The following is a 19,655-nucleotide window of genomic DNA, read 5'->3' on the forward strand; positions in this document are numbered from 1 at the left end:
TTCCGGGTCATGTGGCCAGCATGACTAAGCCGCTTCTGGCGAACCAGAGCAGCGCATGGAAATGCCGTTTACCTTCCCGCCGGAGCGGTACCTATTTATCTATTTGCACTTTGACGTGCTTTCGAACTGCTAGGTTGGCAGGAGCAGGGACCGAGCAACGGGAGCTCACCCCGTCACGGGGATTCGAACCGCCGACCTTCTGATCGGCAAGTCCTCGGCTCAGTGGTTTAACCCACAGCACCACCCGTAGTTGCTATTTTCACCTTTGCTTCAAGCAACAGAAGGTCTTGGGCCAGTCCTGGTTCCCACATATAGAGGCAAATGGGGCATTCATCAAAAACATTTTCCTTTTCATCATTTCTTTAAGAGCTTTTAAATTATAGCCTTTTTGGGTAGTATTGGTTTGTAGATCAAGTGTAAGAATGAACTTAGAAAAGATAGCCTCTTTTTTTTTTTAAGCAGCTTGTGTGATTTTTGTTACCCACCCTTCCAATGTGCTTAACCAAATATACTTACCATGCTACAAAAAATAAAAACAGGGTGAGGAAAACCCCCCTGTGTTGGAATGATTTCGGCCCACAGGAGGACTCCCAAAAGTGGAATATGTGACTCACCATCTTTTGGGGATGTTTTCTTAAGAAAGAAACCTGGGGCAAGGGGAGATGCCACAGTCTCCAAAGTGGGAAGATAAATATGCAGGGACTTTCTAACCAAATATATTGGTGGGCGTGAGAGTACCCGTCTTTACTGAAGAGTGAGAGGGCCAATACAGAAAGGAGAGGAAAATACTGCTCACTGAGATCTAGCAATTTGAAATTTTAACCTGTCTGGAATTTCCCTCATTGGATGAAATGGATACAAGCAACCTGTATCATCACAGACAAAGATAAATCTTTTTTTGCACATTTGTCAAACATATTCAGAAACGATCGTGCTCCATATGACACAATTACAGAAGATGCAACTAGGAATCAACGTGGCTGAGCAACTGAAAACAGCGAAAGAAATAAAGCAACATTTGAAGCACCTTAATATAGTTTTGACATTTGCCTTGCTTTGTTTAGAACGGGCCTTACCTACAATGGAGAGGATGACAACCACAAAATCAAAAATGTTCCATCCAATGGTGAAATAATAATAGCGCAGGGAAATTAGTTTCAAGACACATTCTCCAGTGAAAAGGACTATGAAGATCAGATTAATCCGATACAGAATATCTTCCATTTCTTTACTTTGGTCATCTGTTTCGACCATCATGGTGATCATATTAAGGCAGATGAGAATCATAATACTGATGTCAAATACTTGTCTTGTCACAAAATCAAAGACCATGCCTTGATATTTGTTCTGAGGTATAAAGAAGAGATATTAAATCAGTTAAGGCTCTGGTGTGCACATTGCTAGATTACAACTTAATTAATAACATATATAGATATAGACACACACAATAAAAACATAGTGAAACATCAAACAAAAACTTTTCAGTACAGGACTACCTTCAGATGTCTTTAGAAGTACAAATAGTTTGCACATATGCATGCCTAATGTTGGGAAGGATTGAGGGCTCAAGGAGAAGGGGACGACAGAGGACAAGGTGGTTGGACAGTGTTCTCGAAGCTACCAAAATGAGTTTGACCAAACTGCAGGAGGCAGTGGAGTGCCTGGCGTGCTCTGGTCCATGGGGTCATGAAGAGTCAGACACAACTAAACGACTAAACAACAACAACATGCATGCCCCAAACCAAGAAAAACAAACTCACTTAAATGTATTCAAATATTGATTGCTCTCTCCAGTTTACAGAAACTCACTTCTCATTTGCTGTTTTTAAAACGAATCTTTCAATCTAGAATAGACTCACTTACCCCTGGTCTAGGAATAGGCTTTTGAGGCTTTTTAGACCCCAACTTTTTCATTGCATTGTAGTACTTTTTCTGTTCTTCTGTCATAAAGATATCTTGACCTCCAAAGTAAGGGCATAATATGAAAAATGGTTATAATCACATTCTCATAGATGGCCTATACACTCACTTGCATTTATTCCATATTCATAATCAAAAGAAAAACAAATATTGGGCTTAATTGGTTTTTACAATGAGGTTGTTCCAAATTTTCCAGCGATGCCGGTAAAAGGTGATACCCTTTAAATGGTTGTGCCCATTTACTGATTGTAGAATAAGAATTTTAATTTAAGCTCAATTCAGTAAGAATGGAAGATTTTATGTAGAACAGAGGTAGGGAAATTGTGGCTTTCCATATGTATCCCAGGTAGCACAGCTAATGGTTGGGGTGATGGGATTTGTAGTCCAGCAACATCTGAAGGAGCACAGATTACCCACCCCCAATATAAACCTTAACTGCCCCTGCATTCTGAGAGGAGGTATGGTCAACCACTAGACCACTTCGCAGGAACTTCTTTCCAATGACCAAACATTGCAGCTCTTCAATGTTTTGCAAGGTAAGGTTCTCTCCCAAACGGCCATGAATATGTATAGGTCTCTCCACTTTCCCCTTTAAAAGTCAGAGCAACTATTTCATTTAATCGGTTCACATGATTTAGCCAGAGTTTATGATGTGAGCTTTAAAGGTAACGCAGGTAAAATACTTATCTTCTTTTTTTGCTGATTGAAGTTATCAATGATGACGCCAATGAATAGATTCAGGGTGAAGAATGACCCAAAGATTATGAAGATAACAAAGTAAAGGTACATATAAAGGTTGTCTTCATACTTAGGCTGCTGTAGTACCTACAAAGTAAGCGAAATGATTGTGAAACCTCAGCATAGTTTATTTTAAAAAAGCTTGCAAGTTGGCATCAAGACAACTCTGGACCCCTCAGATGTGTGAATGTGTGTGTTTTGGCAGGTGTATAATTGAACAGGTCAATGATGTAGTAATAGAGCATTAGTGACAAATTTATACGGGGGCACCGAGACTTCCGGGGTGGCGCCATCGGCAATGGCGGACTCCCTCTGATCTGGAGGGACTAGCTCCACGTGAAACGGGTCTTTTCCGCTACGGCGAAGCGGGGACCCTTTCAAAAATCACAGGCGGATGAAGCCTGTGACCATGGGACTTGGCGGGCACCTTTAGCGCCCCCCCAACCCGCAAAAGAACCCACTAACGGGCTCCAGAGCGAAGAGGGGGAAGTGGTGCAGTGCTGAGAGTCAACTGCTTCTTCCGTGGAGCGAAGCCGCACAGCAGTTGCCGGAGAGCGCTGCCTTTTTCCTGGGACAATTTGGCTTCTAAAATAATCACCCGTGAGTACTTAAACTCGGACAATTGGACTTTAAATAAGGACTTGTGAGCAGAAAGGAAAATTGGACTTAAAAGTTTACCTCAATTTGGCACTGAAATGGGAAGGTCTAAACAGGAAGTCAGCCTTCCGTTTCTTTGTAGATAGATTAAAGCAAAGACATGGCAAACTAGAGCTCAGAAAATCACTTGTAAAAGATTAACTTTCATCATTTAAAATTGTTGAACCCCCTTCGGAAGCAGGAGAAGAGGGGGGATTTTTTCGGACTGTTTAAACCTGCAGAAGTGAGTGTAAAGTAAAGTAACTTTCCACCGTCCTGATCCTGGAGCAGGGTGTCAGGACTGACGTTTTTTGAAGCTCATTGACCAGAGACAAACGTTTTTGACAGATAGCTATAAGAAGAGAAACATTGATTCCATTGTTCCCCTTCGCTTTTTAAAGGAACTAATATTGACAAAATATCTGAAAAAGGAAACTTTGTTGTTAGACTTGTCTTTAAAAGAAAGAACAAATAGAAGGTTTCCCCCTAGAGGGAGACTGTGAAACTGTAACCAACTCCGGGGAGCTTGCAGCTGTTACAGATTACAATCGTGGGAATAGACTTTTGACCTTGCAGGACAATGTATTCAGAAGCTCTGTTGTGTGCTTTCTGTAAAACAAATGCCCTACTGGAACAGCTACATGAGAAGACGGATTTGATGACTGATTCGATCAGAAATTTTGAACAGGCAGTGGGAAATTATATGGAGCCCACCCAGGAATTAAATCAAGAGTGTGCCCTGACAGAACAGATGAGGGAACAGGATGTTGCTGAATCTTGGGCGCCAGAGGGATGGAGGGAGCTGTGGGCCAGCAGGAACATGAGCTTTTGGATTTGACAAATGAACTTGGAAAAAGCCAGATTTGGAAAGATAAAGTTTGGTTTGGTTTGGAAATGGGGGGCTGGATAGACCCCCCTATGCAGGGATGTTTGGACTTTTCAAGTCTGGCAACGGGCCGTGAGATGTTTCGGGTTGTGGGGGCTCTTAATTTTGGAGGGATTTTGAAACATGTTCTTAAATACCACATGGAGTTTAGTGTCGACTATGGAAAAGGGGCTGATTTGTCGAGAAGGGTCAAAAACATTGTTAAGCTGGAGTTCCCACGAGTGAAAGGAGCAGGAGACAAAGGAAAATACAGTTATAAATATGAAGAAGAGCCGCGGAAGGGACATGGAAGAGACTTAAGGGCCTCGGATACAAGGTTACCAGGTTAATGCGCTTGTTTGATGGGATAATAAGGACTGACAAAACCCGGGACCAGGAGGAAGGGACGCTAGATGAAGATTGGATTGTTTTTATTTCTTTTTTTTACTACTAGGATTGTTTTATAAAATTGATGAATGTTAGAAAAATGTTGGAACGAAATTACTTGGCTTTAGCAAAAATGTTTAAAGAATTATGTAAGAATATTATGGTTATGAGAAGTTGGTAAAAATAAGATTTAAGTTTTAAGTTTTAAGGTTTTTTATAGTAAGATAAGATTAAAATAGATTAAGGTAATGTAATGACAGAATACTATGAAATACGGAAAGGATTTGCTGCGACAATTAACAACTAGGATACAAAAAAAGGGAGGAGGAGGAGGTCAAAGAAAGAAGGTAATGACAGTTGAGGATTTGAGAATGATGGATTTGTTTTTGAGTGTTTGTGGTGTATTTTTGTTTTTTGAATTTGTATTGTTTGATGTGGTTTGTTTTTTCTTTGTTTTTTTTCTCTTTTTCTGCTTTGTTCTTTTTTGTAATTCTAAATTTTTTTAAAATAAATATCATTAAAAAAAAAAATTATACGGGGGCACCAACACACCTTATTAGTTCTGCGATGCTTCCCCAGTGTTACTGCACTATTGCCATCTGGAGGGGCACTCTTGCACTCCAGCACAACAAAAGCAATACAATGCTGCCACCGCGTTTGTGGTATGAAACCGGTGCAGTATTGTGTACAGCCACCACCATAAGTACAAATGATCATAAAAGCACAATGCAAAAGCACTTCCGGAGAGTCCCATAGCAATGCTTTATCTTCACTTTAATGGTCAGCATGCCTGGAATTCTTTATGTTATGATGATGATGGTATTTCTTGTACCCCGCCCATCTTTAATAATAATAACGATAATAAACTTCTTGTACCCTGCCCATCTGCCTGGGTTACCCCAGCCACTCTGGGCAGCTTGCAGCAAAGTATAAACGAACACAAACCAATTAGGGTGCTATTGAATTTGAACATAATTCATGTTTACATTAATGTTATCCTCAAGCGCATTTCATCAGCAGAATTCTAGAGTCTTTGTGTGGCAAAGAATGCAAAGTACTTACATTTCTTGAATCAATCGCTGCATACATAATGTCCATCCATCCTTTAAATGTAGCCTGCGTCAAGAAAACATTTTAAACATAAAACTCTGAACTCACAGCCGTGCTCAATGTCTTGTACCAGAGTTACCAATAGGAAATGCTTTACATATACATATATTATAACTATGGACTAAAGTAAAGGGGGAGCTGTTCAAGCTTTCAGTGGGCTTGATCCTGCCATGCAGTGGAATGCTATACTGGTCAAAAGTAAGTTCCGTTAAGTTCAAAGAGACTCACTGACAAGTAAGCATGCCTCCAATGGGAATAAGCCCCATTGACTCTATGGAACTCATTCTGAGTGGACGTGCATAGGATTGTGATGTAAATTTGTTAAGCTTCGTTCCCCATGAAATAAAATTGGTCCCAACTAAATCAAATTGGCATGATGGTCATGACCTGGCTTAAGTCCCACTGATTTCAAGGAGGCCTAACTTAGTCCTGCTCCAGCTGATACAGTTAAGAAAATTCAGACGCAAACAAAGGTTTCAGTATTTCAGTTCATTATACAAAGCACAGATACAAAAGATGATACCTTTGGCAATATGGAAATAAGGTACTTTAATGTATCCTAAGAGATAACAGGCTCATAAAGAACTTAATCCCCCCCCCCCGCATTTCTACTACAATGATACTTATTATCATAGGAGCCAACTCCTAGAGGCTGAGGTCCTTCCATCCCTCCATAAAATATTTGAGGGGGCTGCCCCCCCCCCCCAAGTTGATGGGCATTGCCATTGAAATTGTGTGGGTGCGTTGCGTCTTGTGATCAGTGATGCAGGGTGGGGCTTAACTGCCCTACTTCAAATATTTTATTCAAGTTGACACCCCTGCTTATTATGCACGTTAATTAACTTGCTGTGCAAGCAGAAATCCTTGCAGGGATAGAACAATTTCCTTAGCACCATGCTGGATTCCACTCACAGTGTTCAATGGGACTGACTCCTCTGTAGGTGGGATAATTATTCTCACCTACATGCCCATTGCCCGTTCTAATGCAGAAGAGTCCATGCTACCAAAGAAGGAAATCCAGATGCCCCATTTATTTATTTATTGTAGGTTGGTGAGCAATTATAACACTCTAAAGAACTATACTTAAAGGACTGGTGTTTTTTTAAAGAAATGTCAGCTTCTTGTTATATACTATCCAACCATATTCACTGATTTCACAAAAATTCAAGGACAATTTTTATTCTTAACCAGTGCCACTAGCGTTTATACTTATAGTCCTTGTTCAGATGATCCCAGCTACAAAGCACTAATCTAAATAAATGACTAGGAGAATTATGCATGTCAGCTCTCTCTATGAAAGATGTTTCCTAAGATTCTTTAGCAGCATACTTGAGCATCACCTTGTAGCTTGACCAAGAAATAAAACCCTGGGTATGGCTATGCAGAATAAAAGGTGGGACCAGTGGCATAGCGCGCGGAGGGCAAAGGGGTGGTTGCCCCGGATGCTAAATGGTTAGGGACACAAAATTTCAACACCAGGTGCTGCCTCAGTACAGCTGCGCACTTCTGTTGCTGGGCTCCATTGAAAACGGCTTCCCCATGCAAACCAGGAAGTGACCTCCCCAGACAACAGGACAACTCTTCTTTTCTTATCTCGGCAGCTGTGATCTTCTGGGTGACGCAGATGGCTCTGGGCACTGGCAACCCACGCTATGCCCCTGGGAGGGTCTACAATTCTATACTAAATGGGACTGACTTCTGAACAGACATCATATCATATCATAAATATATCACTTTCCTCCAAGGAGCTGAAGATGGTGTATGCGTCTTTTCCACTTTTATGCTCACTGTGAGGTAGGTTAGTTTGAGAGTTGGCAAATAGCTAATGAGTGCCCAGAAGGTGAAACTGGCTCTCCCGAGACCTAGTCCCACAGCCTCAAAGTAACATTTTAGGCTACCTTCATTTTATATTCTGGCAGTCTACAGTGATTCCATGACCCTCTTACCACTGAATTCCTAGCAAATTCCTATGAGCCTGATCAGACTGTAAGTGACAAAATAGTTGAACCAACTTTTTATTGTACACTAAGTAAACAAGAAGTAGTCTGTAAAGAGTGTTCACTTACTACTTGCAGTAAAGAAAGATACCCAAATCCCACATTATCAAAGTTAACTTTCACGTTTTTCCATCTGGCGGATTCATTTCTTTGTATGAGCTCCTCACACTGACTCTTATTGAAAACTTCTTCGATTGTGAACATGTCACCAGTTGTGGTATTAATGCAGTGGTAGAACTTGCCAGCAAACAAGTTTACTCCCATGATGCTGAAAATTAGCCAGAATATAAGACAAACGAGAAGCACGTTCATGATGGATGGAATCGCTCCTAGAAGGGCATTCACAACCACCTAATACACAAATACAGGAGGGGGAAAAAGAGTATAAGAATACTTACAGCAATAACATAATCACTCTGTTGCACCAAGGCATAATTTTTCTGTTTTATTTTATTTTTTAGAGTGAATTATTAAATTGCTAATCACAATTTTGATTGCAACAGAGTCCCTATTTTAAAGAAAACTTTCACATATGCAACAACATCAAAGATGAGAAAACTAAAATACTTAAATAAAAGTAAAAACTAAAAAAACCTGATAATAGTAACATGAAGATTGTTGATCTCTGTAAAAAAAGAGATATATGTTAAAATACTAATACAGAAAATTAAAATATAAACTGAAATGACTGTATAATTTCTTTAAAACTAAAAACACAAAATGTCAATAATGTTATCAAAGAATTAGTCAAGATTAGTATATATATATATATATATTGTACAGTTAACCATGCATTATTATTACAAAGATTAATTTCTTTGCAGAAGAAAGCCAGACAGTTTTGCAATATGTGCTTATTTAAATAATCACATAGTTTATTTCAAGCTCCAGTCTTTATTGAGAAAATGAATCTATTTTCAGTTTAAACATTTTGTTTAAAAATGAATAAATGAAAAATTCGTATGTCCTTATAGCTAGGTGTTTAATGAAAGTATCAAAAACATTTAAACACAATGGACTCCTTGACTAAATCAAGAAACACCTTACTTTATTGACTGCAATACATCTGTAAGTTTATCTAATAAAACATGACTGGGAAGAATGCTATCAAGAAACCTAAGATGTTAACGAGCCTAAGATCCCTTGAGTGGAGTTCCACTCATGGAAAGGTCACTCCCTCTGCAGTCCCCTAGATATCTGCTCCGGGGGTCCAAGGGGGCGGACTGGGGGAATCTGTGAATGTTCACTCTCCACCTTATATTAGTGGGAGCCCCTGTTGGCTCAAAGGACCTTCTAGAAACAGAATGACACCCATAGATCCAACCCAAGTTTTCTTTCCTCCCCAAAACTGCTACACTGTTTTGGGGGGATGGGGACGGTGGAGAGGTTATTAATATTTAAATGTGGAATACACTTCCTTTTCAGCATTAATTAGCATGGCTGTACTCCAACATGTAGGCACAGAACAACCACAACTTTATTTGAGGAACCCTCTCCAAAAACCCAAATCCTACTGATGGGGTCTTTGGCAGAGAAAGAGAGAGAGGGTTCCTGACCACCATCCTTTTTCTAATTGATGGGATTTAACTTTTTCCCCAAGAGGGCTCTTCATGCACGGTCCACAATGCATAGATCGATGGATTGAGCAGCAGAACTGCACAAGCAGGACCTATTTGTGGCTTCATATCCAGGGAGGGATACACATGCAGAAAAAGCCTATAACTGGATCAGGGAGATATGCGCTTTGTTTACAGTTAGTGAGTTTTTAAATGCATGTTCCCAGCATCAATCACCTTCAGAGGAGTGAGCAGTAGAGGCCTGGTTTGCAAGTCTCGTTAAACCATCGTTAAAATGAAACCACAGTTTGCTGCAAATGTGCAGTGTTCTGGTGCAGTGGTGGGAAACAAGCTTGCCAAAAACAAACCTTGGTTACCACTTGCGGTTTCTTTAGAGAGAAACAAACCACCGTGAGCCCAGGTTTGATTGCAACCCTGCCTAGGCTTCGTTTCCCGGCAGCACGGCAGCAGTAGAGGAGAAACGCTTGTGATTTTAGCAGCATGCGTTAGCTCGTTACACATAAGCCATGGTTCATTTCAACAATGGTTTGACCACAATGTGATGCGCAAACTGTGTTGCGGTTTTTGCAAAGCCTTGCTGACTGTAAAAATACCAAGGAACAACCAGAGCAGGCCCTCAGAACCCAGTCCAAACACAAGTTATGAACTTCGGGTGTGTGTGTGTCCTTGGAGCTCACACAGCTGCTTAGAAAGCTCCTTTCCCAACTTAGAAAGTTGTGCATGGCAGTGCTTTGAAATGATTTTGCTTCAAGCCTGGCTAACTACGCTGCAGCAAGGTTTCCTTTCTCTCAAAAGCGTTCAGGGTTAGGTCATGCCCCTTCTCCCAACACCACTTCCCATATAGCCGCATGCTGTGGTTATTTTGGAAACAGCATTCTAGGCTCTTTTTGCTGTACCCCAGCACTTAAGTTGTGCAGCTGGCAGCGGCCATAGGGAATGAAGGATGAGTGCTCTCGAAGGCAGGCCCTGCCTTCTAAGGTGACAGCCTCCTTGCTGCTCTCCTAAACCTTGAGCAGCGCTGTGGGGAACTCATGTGACTATGGCGCCATCTTGCCTAGCTGATGGTTAAATAGAACATGATATACTAATAGCAAGCTCATTCCCCAAGTGCCTATCCTTACATAGGCAAAACAGCACCATCCACACACAAGATGTGGTTTTTTTTGGGGGGGGGACCCAAGATTAGCAGAAGTAAGAAATTATTTAGGGAAAAACTATAAAAGGAGGGGGCCCCTGACAGTGTATTGAAGACTGAGCATGCTCAGTGGGCACAGAATGTTGGGAGGAAATGGAAAACTTCTCGGTAGTGGTGCCCGCCCTGTGGAATGCCCTCCCACCAGATGTCAAAGAGAAAAACAACTACCAAACTTTTAGAAGTCATCTGAAGGCAGCCCTGTTTAAGGAAGTTTTTAATGTTTAATAGGTTATTGTATTTTAGTGTTCTGTTGGAAGCCGCCCAGAGTGGCTGGGGAATCCCAGCCAGATGGGAGGGGTATAAATAAATTATTATTATTATTATTATTATTATTATTATTATTATTATTAACTGTGGTGAGTGGAATAGAGTATCCTGGAAGGGGGAATGGCTGGCTGAAAGCCTGAGCAGGAGCATTTCACACTACAGTATTCTGCTGCAGGTTCTCCTTTCAGGATAAAGCTTTGTCCTATAAGGTGGAACCCCAACATGTAAATTGGAAGGTTACAGTACAGGTAGTTTACATGGCAGTAAAAATCAGGGGGGAGGGAGGAGTTGGCATGGCGATTGAATTATCGCATTATGGTGGAACATAATGCTTGGCATTTAGAGGGCTTTTGGTCAGGGGATATTTTGGAGCTGAACGTTTGTTTATTCTCTTTTCTTTCTCACAAGGAGACAGTTTGATATAAATAAAGTCAAAGAACTGGTTAAATCTCAAGTATATGAATTTTTCTTCAGCCTTAACAAAATTCACTTGAAATGCTCATCATTTCAGAACAAATGTGTTGGCAGGGGTGGGGAAGTTCTGGCCCTGCAGTGCTGCTGGACTCCAACTCCCATCAGGTCCAACCAGCATGGTCAAAAGTCAAGGATGATGGGAGCTGGAGTCCATCAACATTTAGAGAGCCATAAGTTAGCCATTCCTGGTGTATGTCAGTCTTGGTTTCACCTTTCTTACATGGCACTCTACTGTGGAGTTTGAATAACCCTTCCATGACCAGAACACCACCTTTGACTCCAACCCATTGATCTTAGCCTTTGTTAATGTTTCTCTCTTGTCATTATTTCTGGCCTTATAGAATGAAACAATCTAGGGGCGAAAGCTGTGTGAAACTATCAAGCTGCGAAAAGTAATTAATTACTGTAGAAGGATTGAAGGAGGAATTAGCTGTCCACCTCACCCATAAAAATAAATTGGCTATGCAAAGATAATTCAATAATTAGACCTGGAGAAATGGAAAACATGTTTCTGATTCTGTCAATTGTAAAAAGAGTTATTACTGCATCAATGTAAGAGGCATTTTTAAGCATATCTTCTGAATTGTACAGAATAAAGATACCAATTTGCTTTTCATGTTGCTGTCTCGGAAACTGGACTGGAAATTTGAAATATGATATCACTTTAAAGCAATCAGCCAGAAATGTGCATAAGACATGCAAAACTAAAACTGCAAGGTGGATTAATTTTTAAAAACTCCTTTTCCACTTTACTGCTCTAAGAAAAATACATCAAGCACGGCGTAACATGCTCTCTTTCAGTGAGTTTACACATAAACACATGCTTTACATATTTTGAACTACTGCAAGATCATTACATTACAGGGAGTTTTAAAAATGGTAAATATAAAGCAATGGGTATATTCAAATCTCACTTTGCATGTAGTTATAAGCATTGATCTACGTGCACTGAGATTAGAATATAGCTTCCAATCTGTGACAGATTTAATTCACATAAAAGCGATTATTTACTTTGCCTTCCAGCACCTCTGTGGAGTTAGGATGGTTTAAATTTACTTTTGAATATATTTAAACAGTTCTCACAATAACACAACAGCCTTGCATTTTTTAAATGCTTACTTTGATAAATAATTCCCCTGTCCCTGTTGTGCATGTTAAAATAGTTGTTATACTTCACAGACTTACATTGTCCTTAGGTCTTGGATTTTTCTTCCGCATAGGAATAATTTTACCAAATTTCGAACAGAGAAATCATATGAAGTTAATTTAAAGCTCCACATTTAAGTATAATGATACAAATATGTGAAAACCCAAACTTGATAGGTAAGAACAACAGGTCAGAATTTTAGGTTCTGATTTCATGGTTTTTTTGGTGTGTTTTTTTGCAAGCTGCTTTAAAATTTGGTGTGGTCTATACCACCAGTCAATTAAACAAAACCATTTTTTAAATAACACATTTTTTTAAAAAGACAGTTGATGCTTGACCTCAGTTTCATTTAAATCTGAACAGTATTTTTTATCGCCAACTAGACTACAAAGTGTTTAACTAAAGGTCTTGTTTATGATGCCTTCTTTCCCTCACAAGACTGGCCCTTAATTCTGTAACAGTTTTCATCTCTCTAAATTATCCTCAAATCGAGATGCAGTGTTTGTCATCTTTCACTCCAAAGTAGCCTCTAACCCCATTTGGCTCTTTGGCTGCTTCAGTCAGAGGTCATGAATTCCCAGTTCAGCACCAGACTCTGAACACGGCTTGTCAGAAAAACCTGGTATTATTTGAGTCATGCTGAGAATGGAAGTCCCAGAAGACCAATAGCAGATACTACTGGAGAAGCTTTGGAGTCCCTGTGGAAGATTAGCAATGCCAAACATAGAAAGATATTATAACAAATTTTGTGAAGCATGCTATTGGGCCCAGGGTACTTCGAGACAGCTGTTTATTGTGGGATCAGTACAATCATACCTTGGATCCCAAACGCCTTGCAAGTTGAACCCTTTGGCTCCCAAACACCCCAAACTCAGAAGTGAGTGTTCCAGTTTGTGAACGTTCTTTGGAAGCCAAACGTCTGACGCGACTTTTGTGGCTTCTGATTGGCTGGAGGAATGCAGCCAATCAGAAGCCGTACCTTGGTTTCCGAAAGTCTTGGAAGTCAAATGGACTTCCGGAATGGATTTTGTTCGACTTCCGAGGTAGCCCTCTACTGATCACGCATGCAGGTTTCTTCAACATAGCATCAAAATATCTGCTCATATGTCTCTCCCCCCACCCATTTAATCCAGATTTACACTTTCTGCAGAACATCCAGTAGACTAAGAAGAAAACCTGGTGCCCATGACTCATGTGCAATGTCAGAATGACTTGCTTGTAATATTCTGTCTCTATGTGGAAGCACTGCATTGGCACTAGTTCAGTGCTGCAGTTATCATGGAAGAAAACAAGGAGGCATTAATGATTTTCATTCATCATTTCTCTGCCACCAACCCAATCCTGCCTTTGCCATGTCCCCACAAAATGAAGTTGCTGAAATGAAAACTGTCTCAAAAGAGTGCAGTTCAGTGACTCCTTTGAGAGCTGGTCAGGTTTTATGTCTGAGATTTTTTTTTCCTGTTCACGAATCATTCATTAACAGACACACTGATTTCTGTGAATTTCTGTGAATGGACACACTGATTTCTAAATTTGGGCCAAGTGTTTTGGACAGATAATGTTTACTGTTCAAGTTGTTTGTGCCCTTAATCCATTTAATCTGTTTATAATTGACTTTGAATTATCAGCCATATGTTGCTTATTTTGTTCTTTGGCTTAATGAGAGAGAGCCTTTAAGTGGGAGAACATGCACAGGAAATTGTGAAAAACTGACACTGTTGTGTACACGACTCCTTGGTTCCTTTTAAATATCATTAAAGAGAAAAATCGCAATGGAGATTGTGAATGGAAAAATGAAACCTAGTATAATCATATTCCTTATTCATATGAACCAGAAATTTTGAAATTTATTTATTTTCAGGTCGCCATATTCTTGGTACTCGTATTACATGAACATTTAGCAGCATTGCTATTCTTGTAGATTACTTAGGAATGAGTACAAAGGACAACAGTTCCCCAAACATTTGTGCCAACAAAAACATATTTGCAAGAATGTTCATGAATAGTAAATAAAAAGAAGTATGAACATGGATAAACCAAATAGTCAGTTAAAAAACTGAATGAATGTTCGTGAACACTACAGCAATTGACCAGCTCTTACCCTATTCCACTGCTGACTTCTCAATTCATGAATTTCTTGTTTAAAAGGATTTGTTGAAATTAAGGGGTGGTTAGATGCACCTGAAATTCATGTATCGAGTCAGTTTCAATTTACAATATTTCTTCTTAGAAATTTTGAAGAAAATATATGCAACCTGATGGATACAATTTGAGGAACTGAGCTCCAGTATTCAGAATTTTGTTTCATGGTACTGATGTGGCTTTTACATCTCATGAGTAATTAGACAGCATGTTATGTTATCGGCTGCCCATCTCACTAGAAAGGTTTTCTTTTATCATTATTCAAAAGCTGTTTCCTCTTATGTTTCCATGAAGTGGCAAAAAAAAAGCATTCTCTAAAAATAACAGGTTTGAACAACATGCAGTTTTGATCAGGTTGTATAGGGAGTGTAAATGAATGTTTTTAACGGAAGTCTTTGGAGTTTTGCTGGTGACTTCAACACAGGCACAAATTCACCCAGTAACTTTAAGGAACAGAAGAAAACAGGGGTATAGTGCGGTAAGGAACTTTTCCCAGATAAATGTTAAGCAGTGGTCCTGACTTACCCCAGAAAGAAAACATGTAACACTGCATGATTTGTGTAGATAATGCTGGGGGATTGCTGGAATTACTTTAACTGTTTTGGAAATTATTAGCTATTGTGAAAAAGAAAGAAAAATAATCCATTGAGTTGTCTGGTTAAATTAGTCACGTAAGCAAGTTTAGTCCAATCAGTGAGACCATAAAAAAATTAAATCTTACTGAGTTGTCTACATGGTATGATTACTAGTTGTCCTTGTATGCCACTAGGTTTAAGTAGTTCATTGTCAAAAACTGAGAGAGGGAAAGAGAGAGGGACTGAGACCTATATGGAGACCTGATAGTAATCAAATTTGACCTACTGAATGAAATTCTAAACTGAAGCCATTAATTTCAGTGGGAATAAATTAATTCTCCGTTAATTTAACTAGCAAGAGAGCTTACAGATCTGGATTTATGAAAGCAGCACACCCTTTCAACAAGCTGTGTAAACTAGATAATGAAGTAAAAAATATTTAATTTATCAGAAACAAAATGACACAGCATCAACTCACCTTTCAAATCACTATTAGCAAAAACTCCTCAAATCGGCTAGAAAGTAAAGTAATATAAATGCACACAGCTTATGCGTGGTACTGAATAAAGGGTTAAGGTTTGCTAATGAAGCTTTCTGCTTATCTATTACTGATAAATGTGCAATAGAATGAAAGGGCAGCATTTCTGCATGGTTATGTCATTCCTCACAAAGGCATGCACAGAACATTCCTTACATTTAGGCATGCGTTTTATGTCTGGCAGACTTTTCTCTCATTTCATCTTACCCTCATCCCTTCAAATCTTGACAAGGCCCGTAAAGGTCTCAAAGCTCTCAGTGTCCTAAGGGATTTGATGGCTCCAAGTTCTGAGTAACCCAATGCATTTGCTGTTAAGCTAACCAATGATACCTGTTAAAAAAAATAAATAAGAAAAAGAAAAATTGCCACTTTGCATTATATTATGCTATAAGGCTTTGTAGATTCAGGACTGTGGAGTTTGAACGAATCACAGGACTATAAGCGCTCAGAAGCACATCATCCAGTACATCCTGTGCCAACTTTGGACCTTTAATTCATACATTAGCTCACCATATGAAAGTTGGGCGAATGGGTTGCAGTGGTCAAAATGGGTTTCTCAGTTGACTCTGGAAATGTGTAACAGGGCCTAGTACAGCTAAGAACGAATATTTCAATACAACAAGGGGTAAAAACACACACTTTGGCTATTTTGGGAGGACCACTGAGGTGCAAGGTTGGGTCCCATACAGGAACACGATTTCATTGTTAAAGCCTGGAAAATCTTTCTCTGCAGTAAAATATGTAAGACTGGAGAGAATTATCCGTTTTTTTAAAAAGGTTTGGTTTGACTTTTCACAATGTGTATATATTCTTAAGTGAATATATAATTTAAATGTTGTTCTCTTTGAGATTTAATTTGCATTCTCTCATGATGCAAGATTTTAATGTTTTTTTTAAAATAAATAAATGCAAAAGGGCATTCCAGATGTTATGATTTGTAATCATAATAGCTGACGGCACTTGTCAGTACCAAGTGTTGCTGTAGAATAGGGATAACCAATGTATTGTCGTCCCCCCCCCCCCCAGATATTTAGGACCACTATTTTCATCAGGCCCAGCCAGAATGGCCAATGGTCAAGGCTGATGTAAGTTTTAGCCCATATCTGGAGAGTACCACGTTGGCTACCACCGATATGAAATCCACAATAGTAGAACTCTGTGAAGTTTGCTAATACGATGCTAATGCATTCTAAAGTTTTAAAGCAATACACTACTTGCTAATGGCCTATTCCAAGGCAATATTAGAGTGATTGTTCTTCCACCATGTGGAAAATGGGTTATGTGCTTATCTTTTATGGTAATTATTATCATTATTATTATTATTATTTGCGAAGGATCTAATATTAATTATGAACTCATTTTCAGAGTGGACCCCTATGGAAAATGGCACAATCCACACACAGGAGACAGGCCTCAGTAGGCCGGGGGTGGGGTGGGGGTGGAATCCCAATATTAGGAAAAGCACAAAAATATTTTTGGGGGTGGGGAGGGAAGGCCAGTGAGTCCTGAGTATGCTCAGTGCATGCACAATGTTGATTGGCTGTTTGAGGGGAAGGGAAAGGAAAATTGAAGTGGTATGGATAAGTTCTGAAAAAGTCAATGCTAGCTGGCTGGCACCCTGAAAAACATGAGCACTCCACACCTGTATATATATATATACATATATACATATAAATACATATAAATAAAACACTTAGGGTACATACATCAACAATCAGGAAATCCAGCCAACACCAGGCATTAGTGAAGTATGTTTGATATCCATATGCTACCCACTTCAGAAGCATCTCGAGAATGAAGATGTAGGTGAAGACCTTGTCAGCGTATTCTAGAATGATCTTTATAGTCTTCCTCTGTTCAATGTATATGTCTTCAAAGGCCTGCAAATTGTTCCCAAATGTTTAGTGTTATTGTTTATTATGGTAGAAGGACTGGAAGATTGGTTTGCTTTCCACTTTGTTCCTAGTCTTTATTTAAAAAACCTTTTTGCAACCCTTTTAGAGACGCTCTTTTATCTCTGGTATAAATGATAATGCCATACACTCCTGCCATTCTTGCTATTTCTGTAACACAAATGATTTCCTCATATAAAGAAGCAGCACGGTACAATTTTTTGGCCATATTGGAATTCTCATAATATTTAATAGTCCATCTGCAAGACATCTATGAAGTTGTTCCCCCTCCCTACTTTATAAAAACACAAACTGTAGACAGCAGAGAGTAATATCATACACCAGTGAATGGGTGAGCTGCAGCAAGTCTAAATAATACAACTTATTTCCTATTTGCCCTGTACTTCCATTAGGTAACATATTTTCTCTCTGTGTCTTGTCTTAATCAAAAGTGAATTGGTCACTTGTATTAGGTATTTCATGGGTGCTAGAGACAACTAGCAACAAGTGAAATTATCATTCAGTTTCCATAATTTTAAAAGCGAAAATGTGATGTAGTGCACCTACTATGCAAATAATAATAATTTTTTTTAAAGTAACATTTGTTTTTAACGTCTCTTCTGTTTTCACTTACCAGCGCACCACTGCTAAGAAGAATCATAAAGACAATGAAGGTTTCAAACCAGTTGTGCTCAACAATTCGGAAACAGGTTTTTCTAAGATTCCACCATTGTTTTCCTCTCCCGTCTTCTACACTAACATCACAGCACTTGAACCTTCTCACGCAACCTGAAACAATAAATTAGATTTTTGAGGAGACAGAAGGAAAACCCTCCTGATATTAATTACTTTCACATATCCCACTGTGACATCTGAATTACAGTGGTACCTTGGTTTAAGAAAAGCTTAGTTAATGAACAACTTGGATTAAGGATGCTGCAAACCCGGAAGTAGGTGTTTTGGTTTGTGAGCTTTGCCTTGGAAGCAGAACATGTTCCGCTTCCTGTTGAGTGCAAATTGAGTCCCCCGCTGCTTTGGGAAAGCACCCCTTGGTTTAAGAACACTTTGGTTTAAGAACAGACTTCTGGAACGGATTAAGTTCGTAAACCAAGATATCACTGTATTAAGCTGTGGTCTTTCTGCAAGAATATTAACTTCCTGTAGAACAGGGGTGGCTAACCCCCCCCCCCCATATGGGGACAGGGTCTAGCTCCATAGGCAATTTTGGGGCGGGGCGGGGCGGGGCGGGTAGGATTCCATGATTGTAGTGGCATCAGCAAATGTTAACCCTCTCCTCAGACAATCTACGTACATCCAGTGACATAGTGTGGGTTGCCAGCACCTGGGACCATGGAGGGAGTGGGGTGGGAAGGAGAGAAATGGACAGAGTACACATTCACATTCAACTGTGTCTGTATCACCTAGGAGTTTGCAGCTGCAGAAATAAGAAAAGAAGAGCTGTTCCATTGTCTGGAAAGGCCACTTCCTGGTTTGCATGGAGAAGCCATTTTCAGCAGAGCCAGCAACAGAAGTGTGCAGTTGTATTGAGGCAGCACTGTGCTGAAATTTTGCACACCTAACAATTTTGCGCCATTGCATGCATCAGCTGAATTTGTGTGGGTGGGTGGGTGCTTATATAAATGTCTGCCTGTCTGCAACTATGTCCTGTGGACACACCACGGGAATATGTGCCCCCTGCCTAGGATGGTTGGCCAAGAGAGAATGTGGCCCTGAACCAAAAAAGCATTAGCCACCCCACAGATGGCTCACATTCCATCACAGCTCATCTCTTCTAGCGAGAAAGCTAACCAGAAGCCACACAAACATTTCAGATTCTGAATATTGACCTTCTGTAAAGCAAGCTTCAGGTTCAGCTGCTTCCTCGGGTTCTACTTCCGGTTGTTCTTCGGCAGGAAGTCCAATATCAACAGTGCTTCCTTCGGATGAGCTAGAAGAATTTAGCTTCTGTTAAAGAAAAAAATAAAGGTGGAGAAAAACAACAACATTGATACAAGAGTACACTCAGGTCTGCAAAACTCCTTGCGTGACTGCTCACAGCTCATTAGTGCTTATTAGTGTTCAGTATCTGAAGAAGTGTGCATGCACACAAAAGCTCATACCAATAACAAACTTAAGTTGGTCTCTAAGGTGCTACTGGAAGGAATTTTTTTATTTTGTTTCAACTACAGCAAACC

General features: G+C 39.8%; 1 protein-coding gene across 4 annotated transcripts in view; it reads right to left on the reverse strand.

Annotated features, from left to right (window-relative positions):
• Window positions 1-19,655, reverse strand: part of LOC308486362 (sodium channel protein type 1 subunit alpha) — a 107,392-nt gene that overhangs the window by 4,473 nt on the left and 83,264 nt on the right. For all 4 annotated transcript variants that reach the window (XM_081023164.1, XM_081023162.1, XM_081023163.1 and 1 more), the window contains exons 18-26: window positions 19,308-19,425; window positions 18,095-18,249; window positions 17,275-17,448; window positions 15,776-15,898; window positions 7,723-8,004; window positions 5,609-5,662; window positions 2,608-2,745; window positions 1,864-1,968; window positions 1,077-1,347 (exon numbers count right to left, since the gene is read on the reverse strand). In XM_081023164.1, coding sequence (XP_080879290.1) covers window positions 1,077-1,347; window positions 1,864-1,968; window positions 2,608-2,745; window positions 5,609-5,662; window positions 7,723-8,004; window positions 15,776-15,898; window positions 17,275-17,448; window positions 18,095-18,249; window positions 19,308-19,425 — 1,420 coding nt within the window. The remainder of the gene's footprint in view (window positions 1-1,076; window positions 1,348-1,863; window positions 1,969-2,607; window positions 2,746-5,608; window positions 5,663-7,722; window positions 8,005-15,775; window positions 15,899-17,274; window positions 17,449-18,094; window positions 18,250-19,307; window positions 19,426-19,655) is intronic.

The sequence above is a fragment of the Podarcis pityusensis genome (genome assembly GCF_964106645.2).
Source record: "Podarcis pityusensis genome assembly, chromosome: 1".
Lineage (NCBI taxonomy): Eukaryota > Metazoa > Chordata > Lepidosauria > Squamata > Lacertidae > Podarcis > Podarcis pityusensis.